Here is a 23,929-nt window from a genome sequence, read left to right as displayed (position 1 = left end):
ACTTAAAATCTCTGTGTTCATCACTAAAAGGGTATCAGCATTTTTCATTTCCACTTATTTTAGGTCTTTGGATACCTCAGAGGTTAAATCTCAGCACCCAGAGCAGTGCCCAGCCACTGACCTGCACAAGATCGAGCCAGTTTCCATTCTATAATAAAACAGAAACAAGAGTCATTGCCAGGTTAAAGAGAAAATCAGCTGGGTATGGTGGCTCACACCTGTAATCCCAGCACTTTGGGAGGCCAATGCAGGAAGATCACTTGAGCCAACTAAGGAGTTCGAGACCAGCCTTAGGGAACATAGCGAGACTCCATCTCTACAAACAATTTAAAATAATAAAGAGACAGAGAGAGAAAGAAAAAAAATCTTGTGTAATTTAAAGTAAAAGACAAAACTAAACTTCCTCCTTTGTATAGTGGTGTGAAGAAGAAGAAGAGGAAGAAGAAAAAGAGGAAGAAGGAGAAGGAGGAGGAAAATAAAAAGACAAAACTAACATAAAAATTTCAGGAGCTTCTTTGTAAAATGAATAGAAATTCTTCAATAGGCCTCTGGGGCTGAGATGTGAGGAGGAGGAGGAAGAAAACGAGAGTGGGAAGGACGCACTGGAGGACTGTTACTATCTGAATCCTATCGCCTACAAAACATCAACTGATCAATCAGGCACAAGAAAGTGTTCTGCTTCTTCCTGTCACCTTAGAAATAACCTGGACATCAAACATCGGTGAAAAGAAGAGAAAAAAAGAAAAATGAAATAACCTGGAACCTCCTGATGATTTGAGATCAGATCTTTACATACTAAGAGATGGTTGCTATATCTGGGGGCCTTGAGTGAAAGGCAGCAGTGGGAGCCCAGCACACATTTCCAGACAACTCCACAGCCCAGAGCCCAAACTCAGGAGTTATGAGTTGAATTTATTTTGTCAAACAAAAAGAGTCAAACTCTGTAAAATATTGCAAGAGATTTATTCTCAGCCAGATATGAGTGCCCAGTGGCTTGTGACACAGCCCCAGGAGATCCTGTGAACATGTGCCGAAGCGGTTGGGCTCCAGCTTCTTTTTATACTTTATATTTATTGAGATGTTTTAACTCTGCAGGCCAGAGAGAGAGACCTACCTGAAACCAGCTTGGGCAGCTGGAGAAGAATGAGGGTGAGCAGACATCTGGGCAAGCCGGAGTTTGGGAAAACTGCCATCTTCGACCTTTCTGGAGCAGCAAGATACTGGTGTGAGTCTGTCAGGAGCTTCCGCCTAGCTGATGAATGGACGGGAGAGAGCGATGGGCTCTACAGACCCGCTCAGCAGTTCTTTCCAACTTGGAGTGCTCTGGTCATTTGCATCTGAATCCTGCTGTGTCTTCTCTCCAGTGGAGATTTTCAAACCAGGCTGCCATCAGCACCCACTCACCACCCTAAGTTTGGTAAATGATATATAAAACTTCAAACTGGCCCTACAACTCAAAAGGAGACATAGGAGAAGGGAGGCGTTCATGGGTTGCATATAAATGAGCACAGTTTGAAATCACTACACTAAAAAAAAATCTTTCAACTATAATAATATGTTATTTACTTTCAGCAATGAGTCAGTCAGGAATTTAGCCCAGGAAATCAACAGAAAAATAGACTCCTCCCTCCCCTGAGATGCTGCCTGCACTGGATTCATGTAAATTTAAATATAAATTTAGATTGATGTTCTTTCACCGTCCTCCCCCATTATCCTTCTCTCACTTCAATCATAAATGCTCTTCTGTTTGCATCATAAATTTTTCCCCTCAATCCAGTACATTTTTCTTTTTTCCTTGTATTTATTTTATTTTATTTTAATTTTTTAGAGATGAAGTCTCACTATGTTTCCCAGTCTGATCTTGAACTTTTGGGCTCAAGTGATCCTCCCAACTCAGCCTCTCAAAGTGCTGAAATTACAGGCGTGAGCCACTATGCCCTGCTGATCCTGTACATTTTTTGAGTTCATTGTACCAATAGTTCCTCCATTAGCTTGGTTAAACATTCACAAAACAAAACAAAATGCCCCCAAATGTGACAGCTGAGTCCTTGTAGGAAAAAATCCTTAAGTGAAGCTTAGTATCCTGGGGTTCACTGCATATTCATATATACATACTTGGGGACCCATGCACTAAAAAGACAGACTCCTTTCGTTTACAATAATTCAGCCTTTGCTGTTAAGGTGATTAAGGCAAGTAGGTGTGGGTGGAGAGATAGTGACAAAGGAAGTGAACTAGAGGAATAAAGATCAAAAGATGGGAGGAGGTCACTAGGTCACAGTTAAGCAAGGGCAAGCAGGCAGGAACCAGCCCTGTTGCACTGGTGTATTTGGTCACCTGGGCAGGGTGTTGACAGGCTGTTGTGGGGATGTTGGGGACATGTAGAAAATATGGAGTTGAAAATTTACAATATACATATGAATCTTTAAGGCACATCTCTTTTTAGAACCTTTTGGAATACGTTCCTAAACATAACCAGGAGATGTTTTAGGAGTCTTTTTGTCTCCTGGCTGGGGGTAGTGGCTCATGCCTGTAATCACAGCACTTTGGGAGGCCAAGGTGGGTGGATCACTTGAGGTCAGGAGTTCAGTACCAGCCTGGCCGACCAGCCTGGCCAACATGGTGAAACCCCGTCTCTATTAAAAATACAAAAAATTCGCCAGGTGTGGTGGCGTATGCCTGTATTCCCAGCTACTCCGGAGGCTGAAGCCAGAGAATTGCTTGGCTGGGAAGGCGGACGTTGCAGTGAGCCGAGATTGTGTCGCTGCACTCCAGCCTGGGCGACAGTGAGACTCTGTCTGACAAAAAAAAAAAGAGTCTTTGCTCCTTTCTGACCGTAATTAGTTCCTAAGAACATGCAGTTGGAAGGTCTCTCTATTCAGGTTGTCCCTCTTCAGCCAAATCTCAGCCTCTTCAGGTCCTTACTCTTTGCATTCTACCCTCTCCATCCTCACCCCTTTCTCTGTGCCAGTTCCCCTCTCAGCTTTTCAGTCCCTTTTCTTCCAGGCCTTGTAGCCCTGGCTCTAAGCAATTTTCCCCACTTACTCCTTAATATTCCTATCTGAAAATCATAGCCCACAAAAAAAAGCTAATCAATAGTTTTCTGTTGTTAATAAAAACTTTAGACAAATTAAATTTAGCAGGGTTTAATTTGAACAAAGAACAATTTGCAAACCATCAGAACGATTTGGCAGCCATCAGAGAGGTTCAGTGAGCTCCATTCCACAAGGGAAGTGACACACAGAAACAGCTTAATTGGTTACAGCTCAGAGTTGGCCTTATTTGAACATAGTCTGATCACTTGGCTGCAGGGTTGACTGCCGCCGACTGAAGTTCGGCTACTGGGATTGGCTGAGACTTAGCTATTTGTTACAAAAGTATACTCCCATGCCTTAAGCTTTCAGTTAGTTTACATACTAAGTTAGGTTGCAGTTCATTATTTAAGGGCTCAAGTAAGGAGCCATCCCTCAGGCTAAATGTATACATATCTCATACCAAATTTAGTTTAATTTAACACAATTATTTCTGCTTTAGTTAAGATTCTCTGATCCAGAATAAAGGAAAAGAAAGCATGTGCTGTACACTCGGTCTGAGAAACACTTAAGAGAATCCTCTTTGTAGGAATTTGTGTTTTGATTGGCTCAGAGGTACCATTTCTCATCAGTTGCTGGGCAGAAGCCACTGGGGACGGTTAGAATGAAAACTGAAACGATATTGAATTGTACACATTGACGAAAAGTTTCAGCCCTGCCTCTCAAAGTGTTTGCAGCTCTCTGTGTTTACATATTTGAATCATTAATGTGTGTGTTACGTGTACAATCAGTGTTTCTTCACATTCAGCTGTCTTTTATATCACAACAGAAATATCAGGAGAACTGAGTGGAAAAATGAAAAGATTTTAAGAAGAGAAGATAGGTATTAATTAAAATGATACTGTGGCAGTTTGCAGACATCCCCTTGCATGTAATTGTTACATGGAGGATATTATCATCTTTTTTTTTTTGGATATTATCATCTTTTACCACAGAGCCAAATGAAAGTATGAACAGAATGAAAACTAGATCTATTGCATCTATTTTAGTACCTCCAAAATTCAGGTCTCAGATCCATTACCGAATTATAGAATTTTCTGGTATCCAGAGTTAGTGCTGTCTATAACTGCATATTTTATATTTTTCACAAAATTATTTTGGGTGTGACTGAAGCTTTCTTCACCTCTTGCTCCTTATTTGTGCCATACTGTATTTTCATGTGTATTTGTTTCTCACTCTGACAATGAAGTATGTTCTAAGGTTAACCTTTGGGTAGACTGTGGGGGATGTCTTTGTAAGGGGTCCTTGCTACAAACCTTGGGACCTAGTGATAGCAGCAGGAGGCAGTCAGATGCCTAGGCAGGTAGCAATGGGTCCCCGGTGATACCCCACCTCCAAGCTGAAGACAGTTTAAAGCCTGAAAGCCAAACTACAAGGTAAATCCTCAGCCCAGACTGAGAACTTGTTGAGAACTTGTCTTCCTGTTTGGTGCACTTTCCTCTGATTGGTCCCCACCCTTCAACTACTTTCCATATACCCACCCTTTCCTAATTGTTTTTTTACACTGCTGTGGCCATCTTTGAGTGGTGTCTTCACTTTAACCTTTTTTGCATACTCACAAACCATTCAGCACACACTTCCCATTCTGAGTCCATAAAACAGGCCTGGACCCAGCCACACAGGGGGAGCTTTCCTGCCTTCAGGTAGGGGTGCCAGCATCCCCTCTCTGCTGAGAGCTGTTCAGTCGCTTGATAAAATTCTTCTCAGCCCTCCTCACCCTTCAACGTCTAGTGTATCCTCATTCTTTTTGGGCATGGTACAAGAGCTCAGGAACTGCTGAACGTGGGTATAAGCTGTAACACAGGTGAGCTGGGGCATGCCAGTTTAGCCAAGCGAGGCTTGGGTGGGGTGTTGCTGGCCAGAGGTCCCCTGCTTGCAAAGTGACAAATAAAAATCCTATATCACTAGCACTTGCAACTTTAGTTGGGTCACAAATAAAATATAAAGGCCTCTCATTTGTTTATGTTATAAAACAGACCCTTAAAGTAATTAAAACTCCTAGGACTTAGCTGAAACCTTGGCTGGTAGAAAATGATACTACAACAGTCTGAATTTAGGCTCTGTGGTAGAGTTGGCTGGCTGCTTGTTCAATACCAGATCTACTTTTCTCAGTAATAAAATCCCATTTTCTTATTGCAAGGTGTCCATCTCATTTGTAGACAGGGGAAGCCAAGGGACTAAGTTTGAGCCAATTGCTTGAGGGTGGAAGTTTATCAGACAGATTATTTAAGGGGAGGCTAAAACAGCTGGTAGACCCTTACACTCCCCTTACTTTCTACTTCCTCTTATCTAGAATATGGACTTTGGAGCTGGGCAGCCCTTTTGTGACCATGAGGCAACATTGAAGATGCAAGCCACATGCTAAGACAGAAGAAAATAAAGACAGAACTAAGCTGGGGCATGTATGACATTTCAAGCTCTCAGATCAGCCCTTGATGGCCACCATCCATATTTATTGACATGAAAAGAAGTCCTCATTTTGTCAAAGCCAATGATATTCAGGACTGTTATTAATAACAAAATACAATTCTTCCCTCTACCCACTACAGTGTATCATGAAACTCTTCAAACATATAGGAAAGTTGAGAATGGAATTTCTATCTCCAGCCTTGAGGTCTCACCTGGACTCTTGGTTAGTCAATGGACTACTCTGCATCTCCATGTGCATCTCTAATAGACTCCTCAACCTTAATGTATCCACAACTGAACCTTTGGTTCTGCACCACTCCCGTCTTGCTCCTTGTCTCTCCGTTTCCCCATCTCAGAAATTAACAACTTCATCTTTCCAGTTACTTTTCCTTCCTTCCTTCCTTCCTTCTTCCCTTCCTTCCTTCTCTCTCTTTTCTTTTTTGACAGAGTCTCACTCTGCCACTCAGGCTGGAGTGCAGTGGTGCACTGCAACCTCCACCTCCTGGGTTTTAGTACAGACAGGGTTTTACCATGTTGGCCAGGCTGGTCTCGAACTCCTCACCTTAAGTGATCCACCTGCCTTGGCCTCCCAAAGTGCTGGGATGACGGGCGTGAGCCACCGCGCCCGGCCCATCTTTCCAGTTTCTTGGGACTAAAACCAGAGATCTACTTTTCTCCTTTGCCATATGAGGACACATTTAAAAGGCTGTGAACAAGGATGCAGGCTCTTACCAGTTACCAAACTGCTGGTGCCTTGGTCTTACATTTCCCAGCCCCCAGAGTGCAAGAAAAAAAATTTTGGTTGTTTATAAACGACTCAGTCTTGGTATATTTGTCATAGCTGTCTGGGCAGACTAAAACATGCACATAAACAACCCTGTTTTCTGCCTTAACAAATCAGGTATTTAAATATATGTTCCTGATTCTTCCCATAATGTGTCATTTGTAATTTCAGTAATATAATTTCAGACTGTTTAAAAAGCTTTCTGTTCAACCCAGTTTTACAACTGGATTACTGAGTTGTCTAAAATCCAAAACACTATCATTTAAGCCAGCATTTTAGATGCCTGATTGTTTCAGTCAGGGTTCTCCTGAGAGACAGAACCAATAGGGGATACAGACATGAGAGGGCATTTATTAAGGGAATTGGCTCATGCAATTATGTAGCCTGAGAAATCCCATGATGGGCCATCTGCAAGCTGGAGACCCTGAGATTCTGGCAGCATGGCTCAGTCAAAGTGTGACAGCCTCAGAACCAAGCTGATGGCATAACTCAGTCCAAAGACCCAAGGCCTGAGAACCTCAGGGCCACTGGTATAAGTCCCAAAGACCAAAGGCCGGAGAGCCTGGAGTTGTGATATTGAAGAGCTAGAGAAGAGTGTTCCAGAGAGACAGAGAGAGAGAGAGAATTCACCTTTCCTCTGCCTTTTGCTCTGTTGGGCCCACAGTTGATTGGAAGGTGCCCAAAGATATTGATGGCAGATCTCTTCCACTCAGTCCACTGACTCACATACCAGTCTCCCCTGGAAACACCCTCAGAGACACATCCAGAAATAATGCTCCATCAGTTGTCTAGGTATTCCTTAACCCAATCAAGTTGACACCTAAAATTAACCATCACATTGATTTACTTCCCGAACCCTCTATCCCAACTCTCAAATATGGTTTGAGGATTCCTGGGGTGGGGGGGGGGGTCTCTGACATAAGTTCCCCACCCCCTTTGTTTGAGACGGGAGTTTCACTCTTTCACCCAGGCTGGAGTGAAGCAGCACGATCTTGGCTCACTGCAACCTCCACCCCACTGGGGTTCACGGATTCCCTGTCTCAGCCTCCTGAGTAGCTGGGAATATAGGTGCCCGCCACCATGCCTGGCTAATTTTTGTATTTTTAGTGAGATGGGGTTTTGCCATGTTGACCAGGCTGGTCTTGAACTCCTGACCTCAGGTGATCCACCCGCCTCGGCTTCCTAAAGTGCTGGGATTACAGGCGTGAGCTACTGCGCCTGACCTGTGTTTTGGTTTTTTGAGGCAGAGTCTCACTCCGTTGCCTAGGCTGGAGTGCAATGGCAGGATCACAGCTCACTGCAAACTCCAACTCCTGGCTCAAGCAAGGAGTTGGAGTTAGTCTTTTTAGTCTCCTGAAGCAGGGACTACAGGCGTGCGCTACCACACCTAATTTTTTTTGTTTGTTTTTGGTAGAGACAAGGTCTCAGTTAACCAGAACTGTTTTAAGGGGCCTGCAAGGTTAATAATCTTATTTTCATATTAATAATAAAACACAGTTTGTTGTTTTTAATCTCATTCTGTCACTAGGATAAAGTTTTCTTGAGCCTATATAGTCTATGATATCTCAACAGAGTGAGTATAAAGGCAGATATGAGAATCCAGTCATATTCTTTCAAGCCACACATTAGATCTGGAAAAAGTTAATGCCACACTTCACAATAAAATTTATTTTGCTTTGGATACCATACTTATTTTTCACAAACATTCTACTTATATTAACCTATAATTGGCTTATTCATGCTATTTTAATATAAATTAATAAATGTTGTAAATGTATGTATGTAATGTAAATAAATGTTGTAAAGGTAGTAAATTAAAACATTTCTTAGTTTCAATCTCAAATGCCATAAATATCAACAAATATTAACCCAAATAAACAAAAACTCTTTTGAATCCTCCATCATTTTTAAGGTGTCTCAAGATATCATGAAACCAGGAAGTTTGAAGCCACTGGTGTCCCTACTGAACCTGAATACTGAGGTAGATCTGGTCCATTACTCCTTGGCTCAGCCAGGACCTCAAATTTCAACCACACTCAGGGACTGAGTACTGACTCCTTGCCAACTGCAGGGACACCTGAACCAAACCGCATCCACATGCATCCATGTTCTTCATTCATCTTCATCCCAGGTCCAGGCCTTTGGATGTGCGCTCTGGAAATCCTGGGGCTGGGTGGAAATGAGCCATCATCTCCCAGGTTCCCTTAGCTGTTATGGTGGGACTTAGCCACCCTTACAACCTTGGTCCCTCCCAGCTCTCTGGTTCCACTTCCTCTATCTCTGATCTGCATATCTGGTTCCCTCTCCTCTCTGGTGGTCCTGTTGATTCCTCTCTCCTCTTACATCCTGTTGAACCCTGTAGGCCTCATTCCAAGTCCATATCTTCTGGTGCCAACTGGAATACTGGGCTCAATGTGGTCACCCTGATGTTAAACAGCAGGTTTGCTGCCCATCAACTTCTCACACTTTCTTCTTGGCTGGGAGCTGTGTAACAACTAGTTCCCTATGCCTGGATCCCATCCCATAGTTATAAGCAAAGGAGCTACTAAAAACACAGCCTAGTGAGGAGGAGAAAACTGGGGCTGAGGGCTGGAGTGGGTGTGAAAGAGGCAGCTGGAAGATGTTCTCTTGTGTGACCAGAGGGGAGGAGGGCGTGTCTTCCACCAGGGGCGTTGTGCGGTGGCTGCTGAGATGACCAGGGCTTGTCTACATGGCTGTGAGACCAAGGAATTGATTCTATAGGCTCTGGTGGGTCCCCACTCTGTGAAGTGTCAGGCCCTCTTCAGGCACCGTGACCCCATTGGCTCCTGTGAGTGCAGGGCAGATGAAGATGGGGCTGTCCTCACACCCCAACCTGAGGAAGGGCCTCACAGGCACGGAAAAGGCTGAACGGGGACATGTGTAGATGTGCGATCTGTCCCTCATGTTGTAGAAGGAGACATCTCCAGCTTCATAGTCCAGGAAGACGCCCACCCGGCAAAGGGACTCCTTCAAAGGGAGAATCCTATCAGGGGAGGACACGGCCCGGTATTGCCCTTTATGCATCTCCAAGGTCCAGAAGCCATTCTGAGGAATCAGCAGGACCTCCCCTTTCCTCTCAACACTGTCTCTACAGACCCCCACAGTCCACTCAATCACGTTTTCCACCTCCACCTCCCAGTAATGTTTCCCTGAAGTGAAGTTCTCCCGGCCTAGGACACAAGGCTGACTGTCGAATCTCTCTGGGTTGTCAGGCACGCTCTCCCCTAGGTGCCTGAAGGGGCACCTTCTCACACTTCTCCGGTCCTCTGACAGGAAGAGATCGGGATGAGCGGTGTCTGGATCCAGGACCACATCGACTGCAGAGGAAGTCTCAGGTTTAGGCCTGGGGTCTCAGGAACCCTGGGGATTGTGTGGTTCCTGATCCCCAGAGAGGTCTCAGATATCTTTGAAGGGATCGCCATGTAGTGGCCACTTCCATGAAGGCTCTCTGATCCTAGGCAGCTCACACACTGAGAATTACTGAAGCTGCACTTCTGTCTCTCCAGAGACAGAAGCAGTTCTCTCAGTTTGAGAAGAACTGGAGCTCTAAGAAATCCGGAAAGTTCAGCAAATGAAGTAAAATCAATCATTCTTATACTTTCTCTCAGCATTCTAAGATGTGTTCCCTTTTCTATTCAAGACATATGATCTCTGGCCAGGCGTGGTGATTCACCCCTGTAATCCCAGAACTTTGGGAGGCTGAGGCAGGTGGATCACCTGAGGTCAGGAGTTCAAGACCAGCCTGGACAACATGGTGAAACCCCATCTCTACTAAAAATACAAAAATTAGCCGGGCATGGTGGTGCACACCTGTAATCCCAGCTACTCAGGAGGCTGAGGCACGAGAATTGCTTGAACCCGGGAGGCAGAGGTTGCAGTGAGCCCAGATTGTGCCATGGCACTCCAGCCTAGGTGACAGAGCAAGACATCATCTCAAAACAAAACAAAACAAAACCCCAAACGAAGACCTATGATCTCTGGGACTTTCTTTAGTTAGAAACTTTTCAACTTGGCTTAAACCAGCACAAAGCCTTTATGTCCTGCTCCTCCTCTCCCCAGTGGATCAACTAAGGTGAGTCTTTCCCTTCACACTGTCCTGGAGGATAAAGGGTCTCTTCATTGGTCCTATGTGTTCCTTTTACCAGATCACAACTGACTTAAATGACTGACAAGGGCACCCTTAAAAAAATGAAGAAGGAGAATAAATGTCCCCAAAAGAAAACCTGTTGCCTGAGGGGTCTGTGGGCAAATGTAGGGAGTAACTATTCCCATCCAGTTTTGCTTCAACAACATGGGTCTGATGTCTTCACGTATCACTTCTGTAGGTACAAGAAATGCTCCAGACTCCGGGCATTCTGCAGACCTCTCCCATCTGTATTTATTCTTACTTATTCAGTCTACTTTTCTATTGTGTTAAAATGATTACCTCCATTCCCCAAGTTAATATGTCTGGCTGTGACAATTTGCTATTTTGTCCCAAGTTGACAGTGGCAATTTTGAAATTCACCTAAAGAGGAAAGGTCCATGTGCCATGGTATCTGGTAAAGCTTGGATTCTGTGGTGCTTATGGGCAGAGGGGCTGAATCATAAGATGAAAAGTGCTCACTGGGAGTGGGCAACTGGGTTCTGTGCTCTCCCACCCACCTGAAACCCCTCCCAAGGCAGGCTATACACAAAGTATTAGTGTTCTCTTAAGAGCAGAAAGGCATTTCTGGCCACCTATTGGTACACCCTTATGTCAGGCTTACTAGGGACCCTCCTGGCCTCTTCCCTACATGGGTCTTCAACTTGGCACAGTCTACACCATCCCCAGGATATAAGCTGCTAAGATAGCATTGTCTTTTTTCAAATTTATCCAGGATCAAAGAACAACAACTACTGAAATGTAACTCTTAGGAAGGCTACTATATATGGGACACCTCTGGTAATCACGCATTCAATTACTCCAAAAGATAAAGGATCCTGGGATGTAAACCATAGGGTGGATTGAGAGCTGCTGGGATTCCCTGACAGAAGAGACATGATGCATCATTGCTGGGACACTGTTGATGAACTGACCCCCGTTCCCTGCTGTCCCCACATTGCCCTGGGCCCCTTGTTCATTTCCTCTAAGGAGTCCTGTTAGCTGGCTAGTGTGGAGAAAGCTGAGATCTGAGGGAACATCAGAGGCACTCACCAGCATGTAAGAATGTTCTTCTCCATCCTGCAAGGGACAGACAGAGACGAATGTCATGAGATGTTGCTGAGCAGAACTCAAATTGTACATGTAGTTAAGGAAAGGCTAAACTTACGCAATTCTTCTTGAAGTTTCTCTGAAAAACAAACAGAAAGAAAATCATGTCTTTGACAGAAGAACTAAAAGAAGTTGGGTTTTTAGTAAACAATGCAGGAACCATCCTTTCTATGAACAGCAACATCTCCCTTCCCTCATGCCTAGGGCACTGTCAGAAACCAGAAATGATGTATGATCAGGTGGCTGGGTAGTACCAGCACATTGTTACACTTGCTTTTGCTCAACCATTTAGTACTTTATGTAGCCAGATGAATGAATGCAAGGTGGGCAGAGTGAAAGAATGAAAGCTCTGAGAGATTCATTCCAAGGACATGAGAGTTCCAAGTCCTTGCTGCTGCTGCTGTGCATTTCCTCTCTCTTCTGTATGCTGGTACCTGGGAGAGCTGTGTCCTTTCTATGGTGGTGAACTGTCCTTCTACTCTTTTTCTTTTCTTTTTTTTTTTTAATTAAACAGGGTCTCACTTTATCGCCCAGGCTGGTCTCGAACTCTAGGGCTCAAGTGATCTGCCTGCCTCAGCCTCCCACAGTGCTGGGATTCAAGCCATGAGCCACCATACTCAGCCTCTTTTACCTTTTACTTGAAGTTCTTCCTCTTTTTGCACACGTTCTTTCTCCAGTTCCTTTACAGCAATTTCTCTTGTTTCCCGTTCAAACTCCTTTTCCCCTGACAGAATCTTTTTTTCCTTTTGGAGTTTGTTGATCCAATAGATGCATATGGCAATGGGTATCATCAGAATAACCACAATGATAGGCAGGGCCACTGCACAGGGAGACACACTGGGCATAAAGGATTCTGAAAAGGCAGCCAGAAATGTCCACTTAGTTTGAAACAGAACATCTGGGGTAAGAGTGCCCCTAGGAGCACACTTGAAGAGCTCCTCAGCCACCTGCTCTCTTGCTTTCTCCCTCAGAAAACTCAGATGGAGAAAGTGATGCTGGCTCACACCTGGCTGACACCTCAGTGGCTTCCAGGGCCAAGGCCCAGAGGTAGCAAACCAGTCACCATGGGAAGGACCAGGATGAATAAAGCTAACCCGTCATGCTGAGTCGGCACAGCCACCACCCTGCCTCAAGCTACCATCACTCATGCCTGGAATACTGCGGTGCCCTCCTTCTTATTCTGCCCTTACCTTCTGTAGTCTATTTTCAACAGACCAGCCCTAGTGTGATCATGATACTTCTTAGCTCAAAACCTTCCAACGCTTTCCACGTCACTCGCCCTAAAAACCAAAGACTGTGGCTTACAATGCCATGTTTAATGTGTTTTCATTGCCTCTGTGAATTCATCTCCTTTCACTTCCTGCACTCACTCCATTTCAGCCACACCAGCATCACCTTCTGGGGGTCCTGGAAACTGCCAGAGATGTTCCTTCCCCAGGCCCTTTGCATATGCTCTTCCTGTAGCTGCGTTGCTCAGTCCTTAAGCATCTGATGACTCCTTGCCATCAGACGGGATGGCTCAATTCCCATCTTTACAGTGAAGTCTTCCCTGACCATTCTGTTGACAATTGCAATGTCTCACATTGCCTCTTTATTCCTTCCTTGCTTAATGTTTCCTATAGATGTTCATCACCATCTGATAGAATATATGGTTAACTAACTAATCACTTTTTGAGGGAAGAGTTCTTAATATAATTTGTTCAATGATTTACCCTTGGTAGAACAGTGTTTTGAACATACGATATGCTTCTTGACCATTTGTTGAATGAATTATGAGTGTGTGTCTATAAGGAATTTCCACAGCACTGTCCTGTGGAAAATCCCCTGCACAGGAAGGGATGGCTACAGCATACAGGAACACCAAGTGTAGAGAGTCACTTATCCACACCACCCTCCATGTGTTATGGTTGTTTTCAATGTCTAAAAATTGCTGGCCGGGTATGGTGGCTCACGCCTGTAATCCTAGCACTTTGGAAGGCTGAGGCAGGTGGATCACTTGAGGTCAGGAGTTCCAGAACAGCCTGGTCAACAAGGTGAAATCCCCATCTCTACTAAAAATACAAAAATTAGCCGGCTGTGGTGGCGTGTGCCTGTAGTCCTAGCTTTCGGGAGGCTGAGGTATGAGAATTGCTTGAACCTGGGAGGAGGAGGTTGCAGTGAGCCAAGATTGTGCCACTGCATGCTAGCCTGTGTGACAGAGCAAGAACTTGTCTTAAAAAAAAAATTGCAGCAGTGTGAGGACCTTATCGGGGGGAACAACAACAACAACAACAACAAAAACAGGTTTACCCTCAGAGAAGAGGCTCCTACTCCTGAGTTTTGGGACACTTTGATTCTCCTTTTGTGAGAAGCGGAAAGGCCTCAGCTCAGCTGCAGCCTCCAGGTCCTTAGGGCCCAGGACCATTTCACCCACACTGCTGCCCCCATCCCCGCTCTGGGCTCCATCTGTGTGCTGAGGATCCCCCATGCACTCGACAAGTCTCAGAGGGCAGAGAACTAACCTGGAATAAAAATGACACTTTCTTTCTTCTGGCCGGGCAGGGTGTTGTTGATAGAGCAGGACATGTTCCTCACAGACTTGTCTCTGATGATCACAGCTGTGGTGACCATGAAGAGGCCGTCTGCATCAGGCATGGAGACCTCCTTCAGGGCAGGCACAACCCCACCGTAGGGGTCCCTCCACACTGTGAGGGGCTTTGGGTACCACCCTCTAGATATGCACTCCAGCCGGATGCCCCCGTCTTCATGGCCCCTCATTTCAATGAGGGGCTTAGAGCCCAGTCCTGTGGAGAGATACCAGGGTTCAGGCAAAAGTCAGTGCCTTTTGCATCTCTTCTGTGCCTATTGCATCTCTTCTGTGAAGCTAGAAAGTAAAGGTAAAAAAGAGGGAGATAGGAAGCAAGAAATAGGAAGGAAGAAAAAAAGGATGAGGGTAAGGACGAAAGAACATTGATGTTGGAGAACACCAGCAGGCCAATGGGCCACATAAACTGTGAGCTCTCTAAGAGGAAAGGATCCCATTGCACCCTTTTCTTTGTGGTCCACCTATAGGCCCCATCACAGCACCAAGCATCTATCTGTCTGCCATAAATGCTTGTTCAATTTATCCTGCCAGACTAATTTTCTCACTTTGAGATGGGTGTGTCGACTCCAACTTCAAACAGGCAGGTTTTGGATTTCACTTTCTGCTTCTGGGACGACTTCTCAGTAGACCTCAGCTTCCAGAAGCTCTAGAATAATAACGAGAAGGACGAAAGTCTGCCAGGCGGGCAGAATCCTAAGAAACCTTTTGATCCAAAGACATTGACCCTTCTGTCTAGTTCAGAACTTCACATAACCACCGCTTTCTACCACCCATAGGAGGTGATGGTTTTTAGGAGACTTGACAGATCTAGCCTGCAAATCCAACTCTAATCCTAATTCACACTGTTTACCTCCCAGAGGCTCCATCCATTAGGCAGTATTGCTTTTGTTGTTTTAGGGACAGGGTTTTAGCTCTGCTGTCCAGGTTGGAGTGCAGTGGCAAAATCATAGCTCACTGTGCCTTGTACTCCTGGGCTCAAGAGATCCTCCTGCTTCAGTCTCCCAACTAGCTAGGATTACAGGCATTTTCCACCATTCTTGGCTAACATGTTGCCCAGGCTGGGTGATTTTCTTATAGTACTTGGAGAACATCAACTTATTAGAAAGATCTGGATGATCCAGGGGCTAAGATAACAATACCACTTTTTCAATATCAGAGATCATCACCAAAAATCCTAAGAAACTAGACTCACCCTAACTACAATCCATCTTTAAATGAATCTTCCATAAGAGTGAACACCAGGTATGAAAGAGCTGCAAAAGCGTGGTCCTGGGAGACCTTTCAGCCATGTGTGACCATCTAAACTTCTTCTGAGTAATTCCTTTGTAAAGTCTCCCAAAGAATTTTACCAAAGACAGGAAATTAAACCAATAACTTAAGTCTGGTGCTTTGGCTCAATTTAATTAAAAAAAAATTTTTTTTTTGGACACAGTCTCACTCTATCGCCTGGGCTGGAGTGCAGAGGCATGATCATGGCTCACTGCATCCTCGACTTCTGAGGGTCAGGTGATCCTCCCACCTCAGCCTCCCAAGTAGCTGAGACTACAGGCAGGTGCCACCATGCCCAGCTATTTTTTTTTTTTGTATCTTTTTGTAGAGACTGGATTTTGCCATGTTGCCCAGGCTTATTTTTATTTATTTATTTATTTATTTATTTTTTAGACAGAGTCTTGCTCTGTAGCCCAGGCTAGAGTGAAATGGTAGGATCTCAGCTCACTGCAACCTAGACCACCTGAATTCAAGTGATTCTCTGGCCTCAGCCTCCCAAGTAGCTGGAACTACAGGCATGTGCCACCATGCCTGGATACTTTTTGTAGTTTTAGTAAAGATGGGGTTTCACCATGTTGGCCAGGCTGGTCTCCAGCTCCCGACCTCGGGTGACCCACCCGCCTTGGCCTCCCAAAATGCTAGGATTACAGGCATGAATCACTGCACTTGGCCCAGGGTCACTTTAATTTTTATCAAGAGATAAAACTACGTGTACATTTAAAGGCTCAGTGGAATAAGAATTAAAATAACTCAGCAAATTGGAAAACGAAATTCTTCAAAACATTCCATGAGGTTCAATACAGGCAAGCATGACAAAATAGATTTAAGGGCAAAATCAGCCACCAACCAACCTAACAAAGAGAATACAATGAACAAACAAACAAAAAGTCCTAAGCAATCCAATTCAGAGTGGGAAAGGCCAGGCCAGTGTCAGTTTTATAGGCAAAGAATGGCAGATTCCTGCCGCACAGAAACCATAACTGGTCAACCCTGGAGTGCTGCTATGAACACAGTCATGATGCAGGGTCAAGAAACCCTCCTTCCATGATATTTCTGCTTTAATCAGATGCAAGGTTGCCTTTGTGTGTAGCAAAGATGGGGTCTCCTACCTGTTATGATTTGAGGCCCCCAGGGAAAGACCCAATTCCCTAGTCCTCATCTCCTCTGGTCTGATGGAGTGAAATGCCACCACAGATTATCCTGCACCTGAAAGGCTTTTTCAGTCCTCAAATATATCTTTTTTGTTGTTGTTTAATTTTTGATACAGAGTCTTGCTCTGTCGCCCAGGCTGGAGTGATGTGGTAAGATCTCAGCTCCCTGCAACCTCTGTCTCCTGGGTTCAAGCAATTCTTGTGCCTCAGGCTCCCAAGAAGCTCAGATTACAGGCACACTCCACAAAGCCTGACTAATGTTTTTGTATTTTTAGTAGAGATGGGGTTGCACCATGTTGGCCAGGCTGGTCTCGAACTCCTGGCCTCAAGTAATCCACCTGCCTCTGCCTCCCAAAGTGCTCGTATTACAGGTATGAGCCACCACGCCCGGCCCAAATATATCTTTTAAAGCATAATACACTAACCCCAAAACTGAAGTAATCACTTAATGTCATTTTAACAAATTCCTAGAAATCCCAGTTTAAATGCATTTTTATGTGGAAGGCTTCCCTATTACCTCCCAGCGAAATTCGTAGTCTTTCTCTATGGAGTTAGCAGGAACTATACATAATTTTGCTTCTGTATTTCGTCTTGGTTTAATAAAACCATCTATTTACAATAAGTCACTCTCTCTGCAATCAGCATTTTGGGAAAGATGAAGTAAAGATTAATATTTATCAAGAAATAAGATTTGATATGTTGTAGTTCTCTGGGTAATCAGTTTATTCCAGTTGTCTTGGAACAATTATTGACAGTGTCTCCTCTCACTCTCAGAAGTGCAACCTGGGAAGCAGAGGTTGCAGTGAGACAAGATCGTGCCAGCGAGGGTACAACAGAGCAAGACTCTGTCTCAAAAAGAAAAAAAAAACCCAAAAGAAATGCACAGTTCAATGCTAAGGCAGGTATAAGACTTCTCTTCCGAGACTGACCCTTTTCCCCTGCTCACGGCCTCAGCTGAATTCTGCATGTGCTTCTCAAGAAGTGAAGCCCTTGGCTTAGCAGGGCAAACCCACTCATGTGGCCCTTGTGCAGGAGGAAGGATTTTTCCCTGGAATTCCGTTTCCACAGGGAGAGTGTCCCTGTGGAATCTCCCTGTGGAAAGGGGAGTCCAGACAAAAATTTGCTGGTCTGCAATGGGCCTGAGGTTAGGAGAGAAACTTTCCCCAAAGTCACACTGTGCCAAAGTAACAAAGCAAAATGAAGCGACGCACCTGCCACTACGAGGTGCAGGATGGCCTCATCGTAGGACCTGCCTTCTTGGAAGTAACAGCGGTAGGTGCCGTTTTCCTGGGCTGTGACGTTGTGTATGACCAGGGCCACGCTGCCCCTGCTGATGTCTTTGCTCACAAAGGTGGTTCTTCCCCGGTACCCCTCCATCTGCTCCTCTGTTCTCTCTCTGCCACCCTTATACACAAACACTGCGGGGGAGAACTGAGACCGGAACCACCGCACCTCCATGTCCTCAGCATTTTTCTCGGGTGACAGATGGCAGCGTAACGTAGTGTTTTCTCCCACCGTGGCCAGGATGGGATTCGCTGGCCCCACGACAATAAACTGGGCTGTTCAACAAAGGGGTAGAGTCAGACAAAGACACCAGCCATCACATCTCTAAGGCAAGAAAGGAAGCAGATATTCTAGGGACAAACATATTTTTTCCATGGCCATAGGGTCTCTTTGGGCTGAGAAATCTGGGGACCAGTAGCTGTGGCTAGTCGACAGCACCCCTGGGAGCAGTAACTATAAAGTGTGCTTCTGCTTCATGAAGGAAACCCTGAGGAACCTGCCCTGAGCACCCTCTGTCCACCCTGTGCCCTTGAGGGGTTTTTCCTCGATTTCCCAATCTAGCGCTGTGCCTGAGTGTACTGTAAACTTGAGCCGTGCAATAGGGCACATATCCACTAGCTAGTTCCAACTGAAATGAGCTGTAAGTGTAAAATACACACAGGATTATGAAGATTTAAAATTTCAAAATGTTGACTATCTCATTGGTAATATGGTATATTAACTAAGTATTTAAATATTCATATTTGATTATTTGGGGCGAAACAAAATATAGTATACACATTTATTTCATGTTTCTTTTTACTTTTTAAAATAAAAAGTAAAATTTAATTTTTTTGAAAATTTGCAATTGTACATGCGCTTGGCCTTTGTGCCTCACTGTATTTCTTTTGGACAGTGCTGGTATAAATTCAGTGAACATGTTCAGAATGAAAGGGTAAGTCAACAACTCCACAGTCCTTCTTTCTTTCCCTTTGCAGACTACAGGGTTGATGTTCCTTTCTGATAGGTGACAGCAGCAAGTGGCACACATCCCTACCTGAGACCAGTGCACACAGGCTGAGGAGGAGGAGGAGGAGGAGGAGGAGGAGGGAGGCTTGCCGGGAGAAGTGCAGAGCAGCAGCTGATTCCATGAGCACCCAGGGCAGGCAGGGACAGGAGGCCTAGGGTTACAGAGGAGAATCAGCCTAGGAGTCTTGGCACCTCAGTGCTGGTCGGGCCCAACCTCTCCCGTCACTCAAGTAGGTCTCATCAGTGCCCCAACTTCAGGGAGTCCCCTGCATCCGAAGGCTCAGGTATGTCCTGAGAGAGGGATTCCTTAAACATTCCATGAAGTAAGCCATCAACGCCAAGATCAAGGAGGCCTTTTTCCGCCCTCCTCGGCTCACTTCTCTGGCCAGAATGCAGTTTCTTCAGTTGTCGCTGGATTCTACCACACCCTCCTCCCTTCACTTCCTCCTCCCCGCGACCCACGCCGGGCAGCCTGAGGCAAAGACAGGCGAGGCCGCGCCTCCCCACCGGTGGGCTTTCCCTTCCCCAGGACCCCGTCTCGTGTCCACAGCAGACCCGGCTTCCCCCACCTACTGTGCCCACCCCGGAGCTGTAGCGCCTCCCCTCCGTTTCCTACCTTCTAGAATTAACGTTGCTTTTTCTTTTCTCCGCTGGTTCTCGACGATTCTCCAGTCGTCCCTCTTCTCTCCAATCTGCCCAGGGGCACAGGCACTACTAGACACAAACCTTCCCAAAAGAGGAGAAAAAATTGTTCTTCCCTTTTTCCTAGGTCGCCATGTTTGGAGATGCAGGAACCGAAATCTGGTTTACTGGGCTTCCACAGTCCCAAGAGTTCCCTAAGTATTTTAGAGTCCAGGATTGGCCGGGTGTGAGTGAACCAGCCAATGGTGTCGAACCTTATTTCTCAGCAGTTGCTGGGTAGAATACACCGAATCACAAATTTCAAGCAGCAAATAACCTTTTGAGATTATCGGGTCTTTTTATTTCCTTTTTCTTTGTTCGAAAGCAAGACTCTCTCTCTCTCTCTCTCTCTCTCTCTCTCTCTCTCTCTCTCTCTCGACTCTCTCTCTCTCTCTCTCTCGCTTTGAGATTCCTTGGGGAGATTCCCTGGGGTTTGTCACCGAGGTCGGTGGCTTTGCTGGTGTCCACAAGGAGAGGCCTCTCTATGTAGAGGGCAATTTTGCTGGGGAGGAAACACGAGGAGGAAAGCAAAAGCCACCCTCTTTCCAAAGCCAGAGGACTCTTGTCTAAGTTGCTGGCTTTGGAGTTTGGGCCTGGAGCACGGAAGGTCTTGGGGGAAGCAGGCATGGCTGGAGCGGGAGGGGTAGCAAAGGAAAGGAGACAGCAGTTGCAGTGGCTGTTATGAAGGCCTTGTCATTCATTCCAAAGCTATCGGATAAGAGATGCTGAGAATCCTGACTGAGGATCAAAAACCTTTTCCCTCAGGGAGGTGGCATTCTGGTAGTGGCAGAAGATGGAATTGAGCAAAACTTTCTAGTTGTCCTTCACCTTCTAGATAGTAGGTGGTCAGGTTGGGTCCAAGAGCCACACACAAACACACACACCAGCACACATACCATCCTCCCATAAACATCATCCCTCTCCCAAAGGCTCCAATCTTGTAATTGTAAAGATATCTTCCAGAATAATCTTCCCGAGGCCCAGTTGTCAATATTCCCCTCAAGTGTCTAAATGCTTAGTCTGGAGGCCTCCAATTCCCTTCTGATTCAATTCAAAACTCTGCAGTTAATACGCTAGCAATGGCTCCACAGTGGCCTTGCATCACAACGTTGCACTCCCTGTGGCCAGCGCTCCCTTTCCCATGCCATGCCTTTCATTTCAATTGCTTGCTCCATCTCTGCCCCGTGAAATCCTGCCCAGCCTTCGTGCCTACTTCCTCCAAGAACAACTCTGAATGTTCCTGCCTGAAGTGTTCTCGGCCTCTTCTGACACCCAAATCTTTTGCTGTTCCTATGTCCTGTCTTGTATTATTGTTACTCAGGTATCCACTGTGTCTCTGCTGTGACAGGAGTACCTGCTTCTCAGGACAGACTTCTGCAGGATGTGATTCCTCTCACCTTACAGGGCCCAGCTCTAAGCTCTAAGCTCTGCTCTTAGCTGTTGTTCAATGCATGAGTGACATGCTCAGGGTAAGGTCATTCCCACCACATCATGGCCCAGTTCCTGGAGTCATTTGGCACCAGAGTGCGAGAAAGAGGTGCTAGCAGGATTAAGCCACTCTAGGTCAGGATTTCTAAGACTGGAAAGGAGGAACCAGTAGGTTCCTTCTGCAGAGAAAGCTCTTTGATGAGAATAAGCTAAAGAAAGCTCTGAGAACTCTTTTTTCCACTGGACTGACCCTTAAACTGTCTCTTTCTCATACAGTAGTCTCACACATCACCTGATGTTTCTGGATTATAATTCAAATAAGATTCTGGGTTGAGTGGCTTATGAGGGTAAATACATCAGTATTAGAACTGTATGTATATGAATTCCAAACAGGACTGGGCAGCTGTTGAGAAGAGGCAGAAGAGAAGGATGAAAGGGTCTAACAGCATGGCCAGCCGGGATGAGATCTGACTTTATATTTTTTTACGTGAAGAAATAAGGCCCAGGGCTTTGAAGTAGCCCTTTTGCCAGAAGCATCCAGCTAAGCCAGGCCTCAGGCTCTGCCAAAGTTGATCTGAGCTAGAGGGAAACGTGTGTGTTCTGAGAAGGAAGAGGATCAGTTGACGATGGGGTAGCTTAGAAAGAAATCAGGCTCTACTGGGGTGTGCCCGGTTAGATAGTAACAACCTAACCCAATCATGCTCTGTAGTGGGAGGGATAGAGACAGGAAGGGTCACGTTAGCAAGGTTCTTTATGGACCTGCCAACCCTGGAAGAACCAGGATACAGGGTAAGCACTGATTTCCTTTTGCTTTACAATAAACTACAGTCTTTGAAGGTAATATAGCTGTGTCATCTCCAGCTATGGAGTACTCCCAGGGGAGGCCTAGACATGTTGACATACAGAAAATCCATTCCTACTCTGCCCTGTTCAAATTCTAGATTCCTGACTCACAGAATCACTGAGCATATTATAATAGTTGCATAAGTTTCTGAATATTAGGACTACAAGCAATATTAACGAGTACATTTACCTTGCCTCAAAAGAACACATTTTTTCAAAAAGAAGAAATGATACTGGGCTTCTAAAAGAACCAAACGTGAGAAATTTGCCTAAACTCTTTCCATCTTGTAGCCTTCTCTCTGCTCATCTGCTTTGGTCTTCTCTGCAGTCCACCATCCTTCAGTCCACACCATGAATGGAGCATTTCTTCCCACAGCTCCCATGCACATCTGCTACAGGAGTAACTGGCCACATGTCACTTGGTCCTCTGGCCTAGCCTGGGTCAGGTGTCCATCCCAGACCCAGTCCATGTGGTGAGGCTGCAGGGCCATGTGATATGGGCATGTATTGGAAGAGAAGAGGTCACTAATGCTAAATGTGGTACAGGAGGGCAGAGAGACCTTGAAAGGCATTCACTATATTCTCAGAGGCAGAGCCCTTATAACAGACGCTGTTGATGCCCCATCCCATATTCTCTTGGCCTATCACAGTTTGCCAATAGCTGAGGCACAGTTTTCTGCAAGGATGACAACCTTTCCACCTCCAGTGAGTATCTCCCTTCTCCTTTGCCTGTGAGCTTTATCACACCCATGATAGTTGCTTTTCTGCAGTTACATAGCCCAATCTTAAAGTGCATTAGAATTAACACTCCCAGGCCAACCTTCAACCAATTCAAGCAAAGGAGGATGGGAAGTGGAGATAAAGTCCCAGGCCCTGTAGTCCTTAGGAAGATTCTGAGCTATATCACACATTTCATATGGTTTCTTAGAGAGTCCTAAAAGGAATTCAGCTAAGTTATCCACATGGTAACTGACTCATGAGTGAACCCTTTATCCCATTTGTGATGTAATTGGCTTTTTTTCATTTCTCAATTTGTTTCTGCACTTGTGTTTCCTGGAATCACTTCCCAAATCAGTGTGGTGAGCTGAACAGTGCTCCCCGCACCCACCCTTTGAGCTATATTCACTATGAAAGTTATGAAAAGAATGTATAACACAGTAAAATGAATTTTACACAGAATTAAGGTTATGGACCTTAAAATAGAGAGATTATTCTAAATTGTCTGGGTGATCTCAGTTTAATCATAGGAGTCTTTAAAAGTAAAAGGCAGACTGAGCATGGTGGCTCATGCCTATAATCCCAGCACTTTGGGAGACCAAGGTGGGCAGATTGCTTGAGCTCAGGAGTTTGAGACCAGCCTGGGCAACATGGCGAGACCCTGTCTCTACAAGAAAATACCCAGGCATGGTGATGTGGGTCTGTGCTCCCAGCTGCTTGGGAAGCTAAGATGGGTGGATTGCTTGAGCCCAGCGGACAAAGTATGTGGTGAGCTGAGATCACGCCACTGCACTTCAGCCTGGGTGACAGAGCGAGTCCTTGTCAAAGAAGAAAAAAAAAAAAAAGAAAGGAAGGAAAAAAAGGAGAAGGTAAAAGAATCAGAGAGATACAATGGAGAAAAAGACCTAGGAGATGAGCCTCAATGCACTGTTGCTGCTTTGAAGATACAGGAAGGGAGCTAGGAGCCAGAGTGTGGCAGCCTCTAGAAGTGGGTACAGCCCTTAGCTAAAAACCAGGGAACAACTGGGACCTCAGTCCTATAAATGAAAGGAACTGATTCTGCCAATAGTCTGAATAAGCAAGGAAACAGACTCTTCCTTAGAGACTCCAGAAAGGAATCCAGCCTGCAGACACCTTGATTCTAGCCTGGTGAGATCCCTGTGGGACTTCTGACTTCTCACCTACAGAACAGTGAGATAATAAATTTGTGTTGCTTTAAGTTCATGAATTTCTGAAGCCAGGCGCGGTGGCTCATACCTGTAATCCCAGCACTTTGGGAGGCCGAGGTGGGTGGATCACAAGGTCAGTAGATCGAGACCATCCTGGACAACATGGTGAAACCTCGTCTGCACTGAAAACACAAAAAATTAGCCAGGCGTGGTGGCACGCACCTGTAGTCCCAGCTACTCGGAAGGCTGAGGCAGGAG

General features: G+C 45.5%; 1 protein-coding gene across 5 annotated transcripts; it reads right to left on the bottom strand.

Moving 5' to 3' along the window:
* BTN2A1 (butyrophilin subfamily 2 member A1) lies at positions 1 to 20,368 on the bottom strand. Of its 5 annotated transcripts, none has more exons than XM_019029297.3 (8): positions 19,450 to 20,368; positions 18,862 to 18,985; positions 17,753 to 18,100; positions 14,039 to 14,320; positions 12,169 to 12,390; positions 11,596 to 11,616; positions 11,481 to 11,507; positions 1 to 1,408 (listed from the first exon to the last, which is right to left on the bottom strand). In XM_019029297.3, exons 2-8 carry the CDS (start codon positions 18,953 to 18,955, stop codon positions 1,401 to 1,403), a joined length of 1,002 nt encoding a protein of 333 aa, XP_018884842.1. In that variant the 5' UTR covers positions 18,956 to 18,985; positions 19,450 to 20,368; the 3' UTR covers positions 1 to 1,400. The 5 variants fall into 5 exon arrangements, with proteins under 5 accessions (XP_018884842.1, XP_055246452.1, XP_004043469.1 ...); XM_055390477.2 differs by lacking the exon at positions 1 to 1,408 and adding an exon at positions 7,929 to 10,212; XM_004043421.4 differs by lacking the exon at positions 1 to 1,408 and adding an exon at positions 7,929 to 9,850.
* Between the last annotated feature and the right edge of the window lie 3,561 nt (positions 20,369 to 23,929).

This window comes from Gorilla gorilla, chromosome 5, assembly GCF_029281585.2.
Source record: "Gorilla gorilla gorilla isolate KB3781 chromosome 5, NHGRI_mGorGor1-v2.1_pri, whole genome shotgun sequence".
Lineage (NCBI taxonomy): Eukaryota > Metazoa > Chordata > Mammalia > Primates > Hominidae > Gorilla > Gorilla gorilla.
This window is presented reverse-complemented; position numbering and strand designations above follow the sequence as displayed.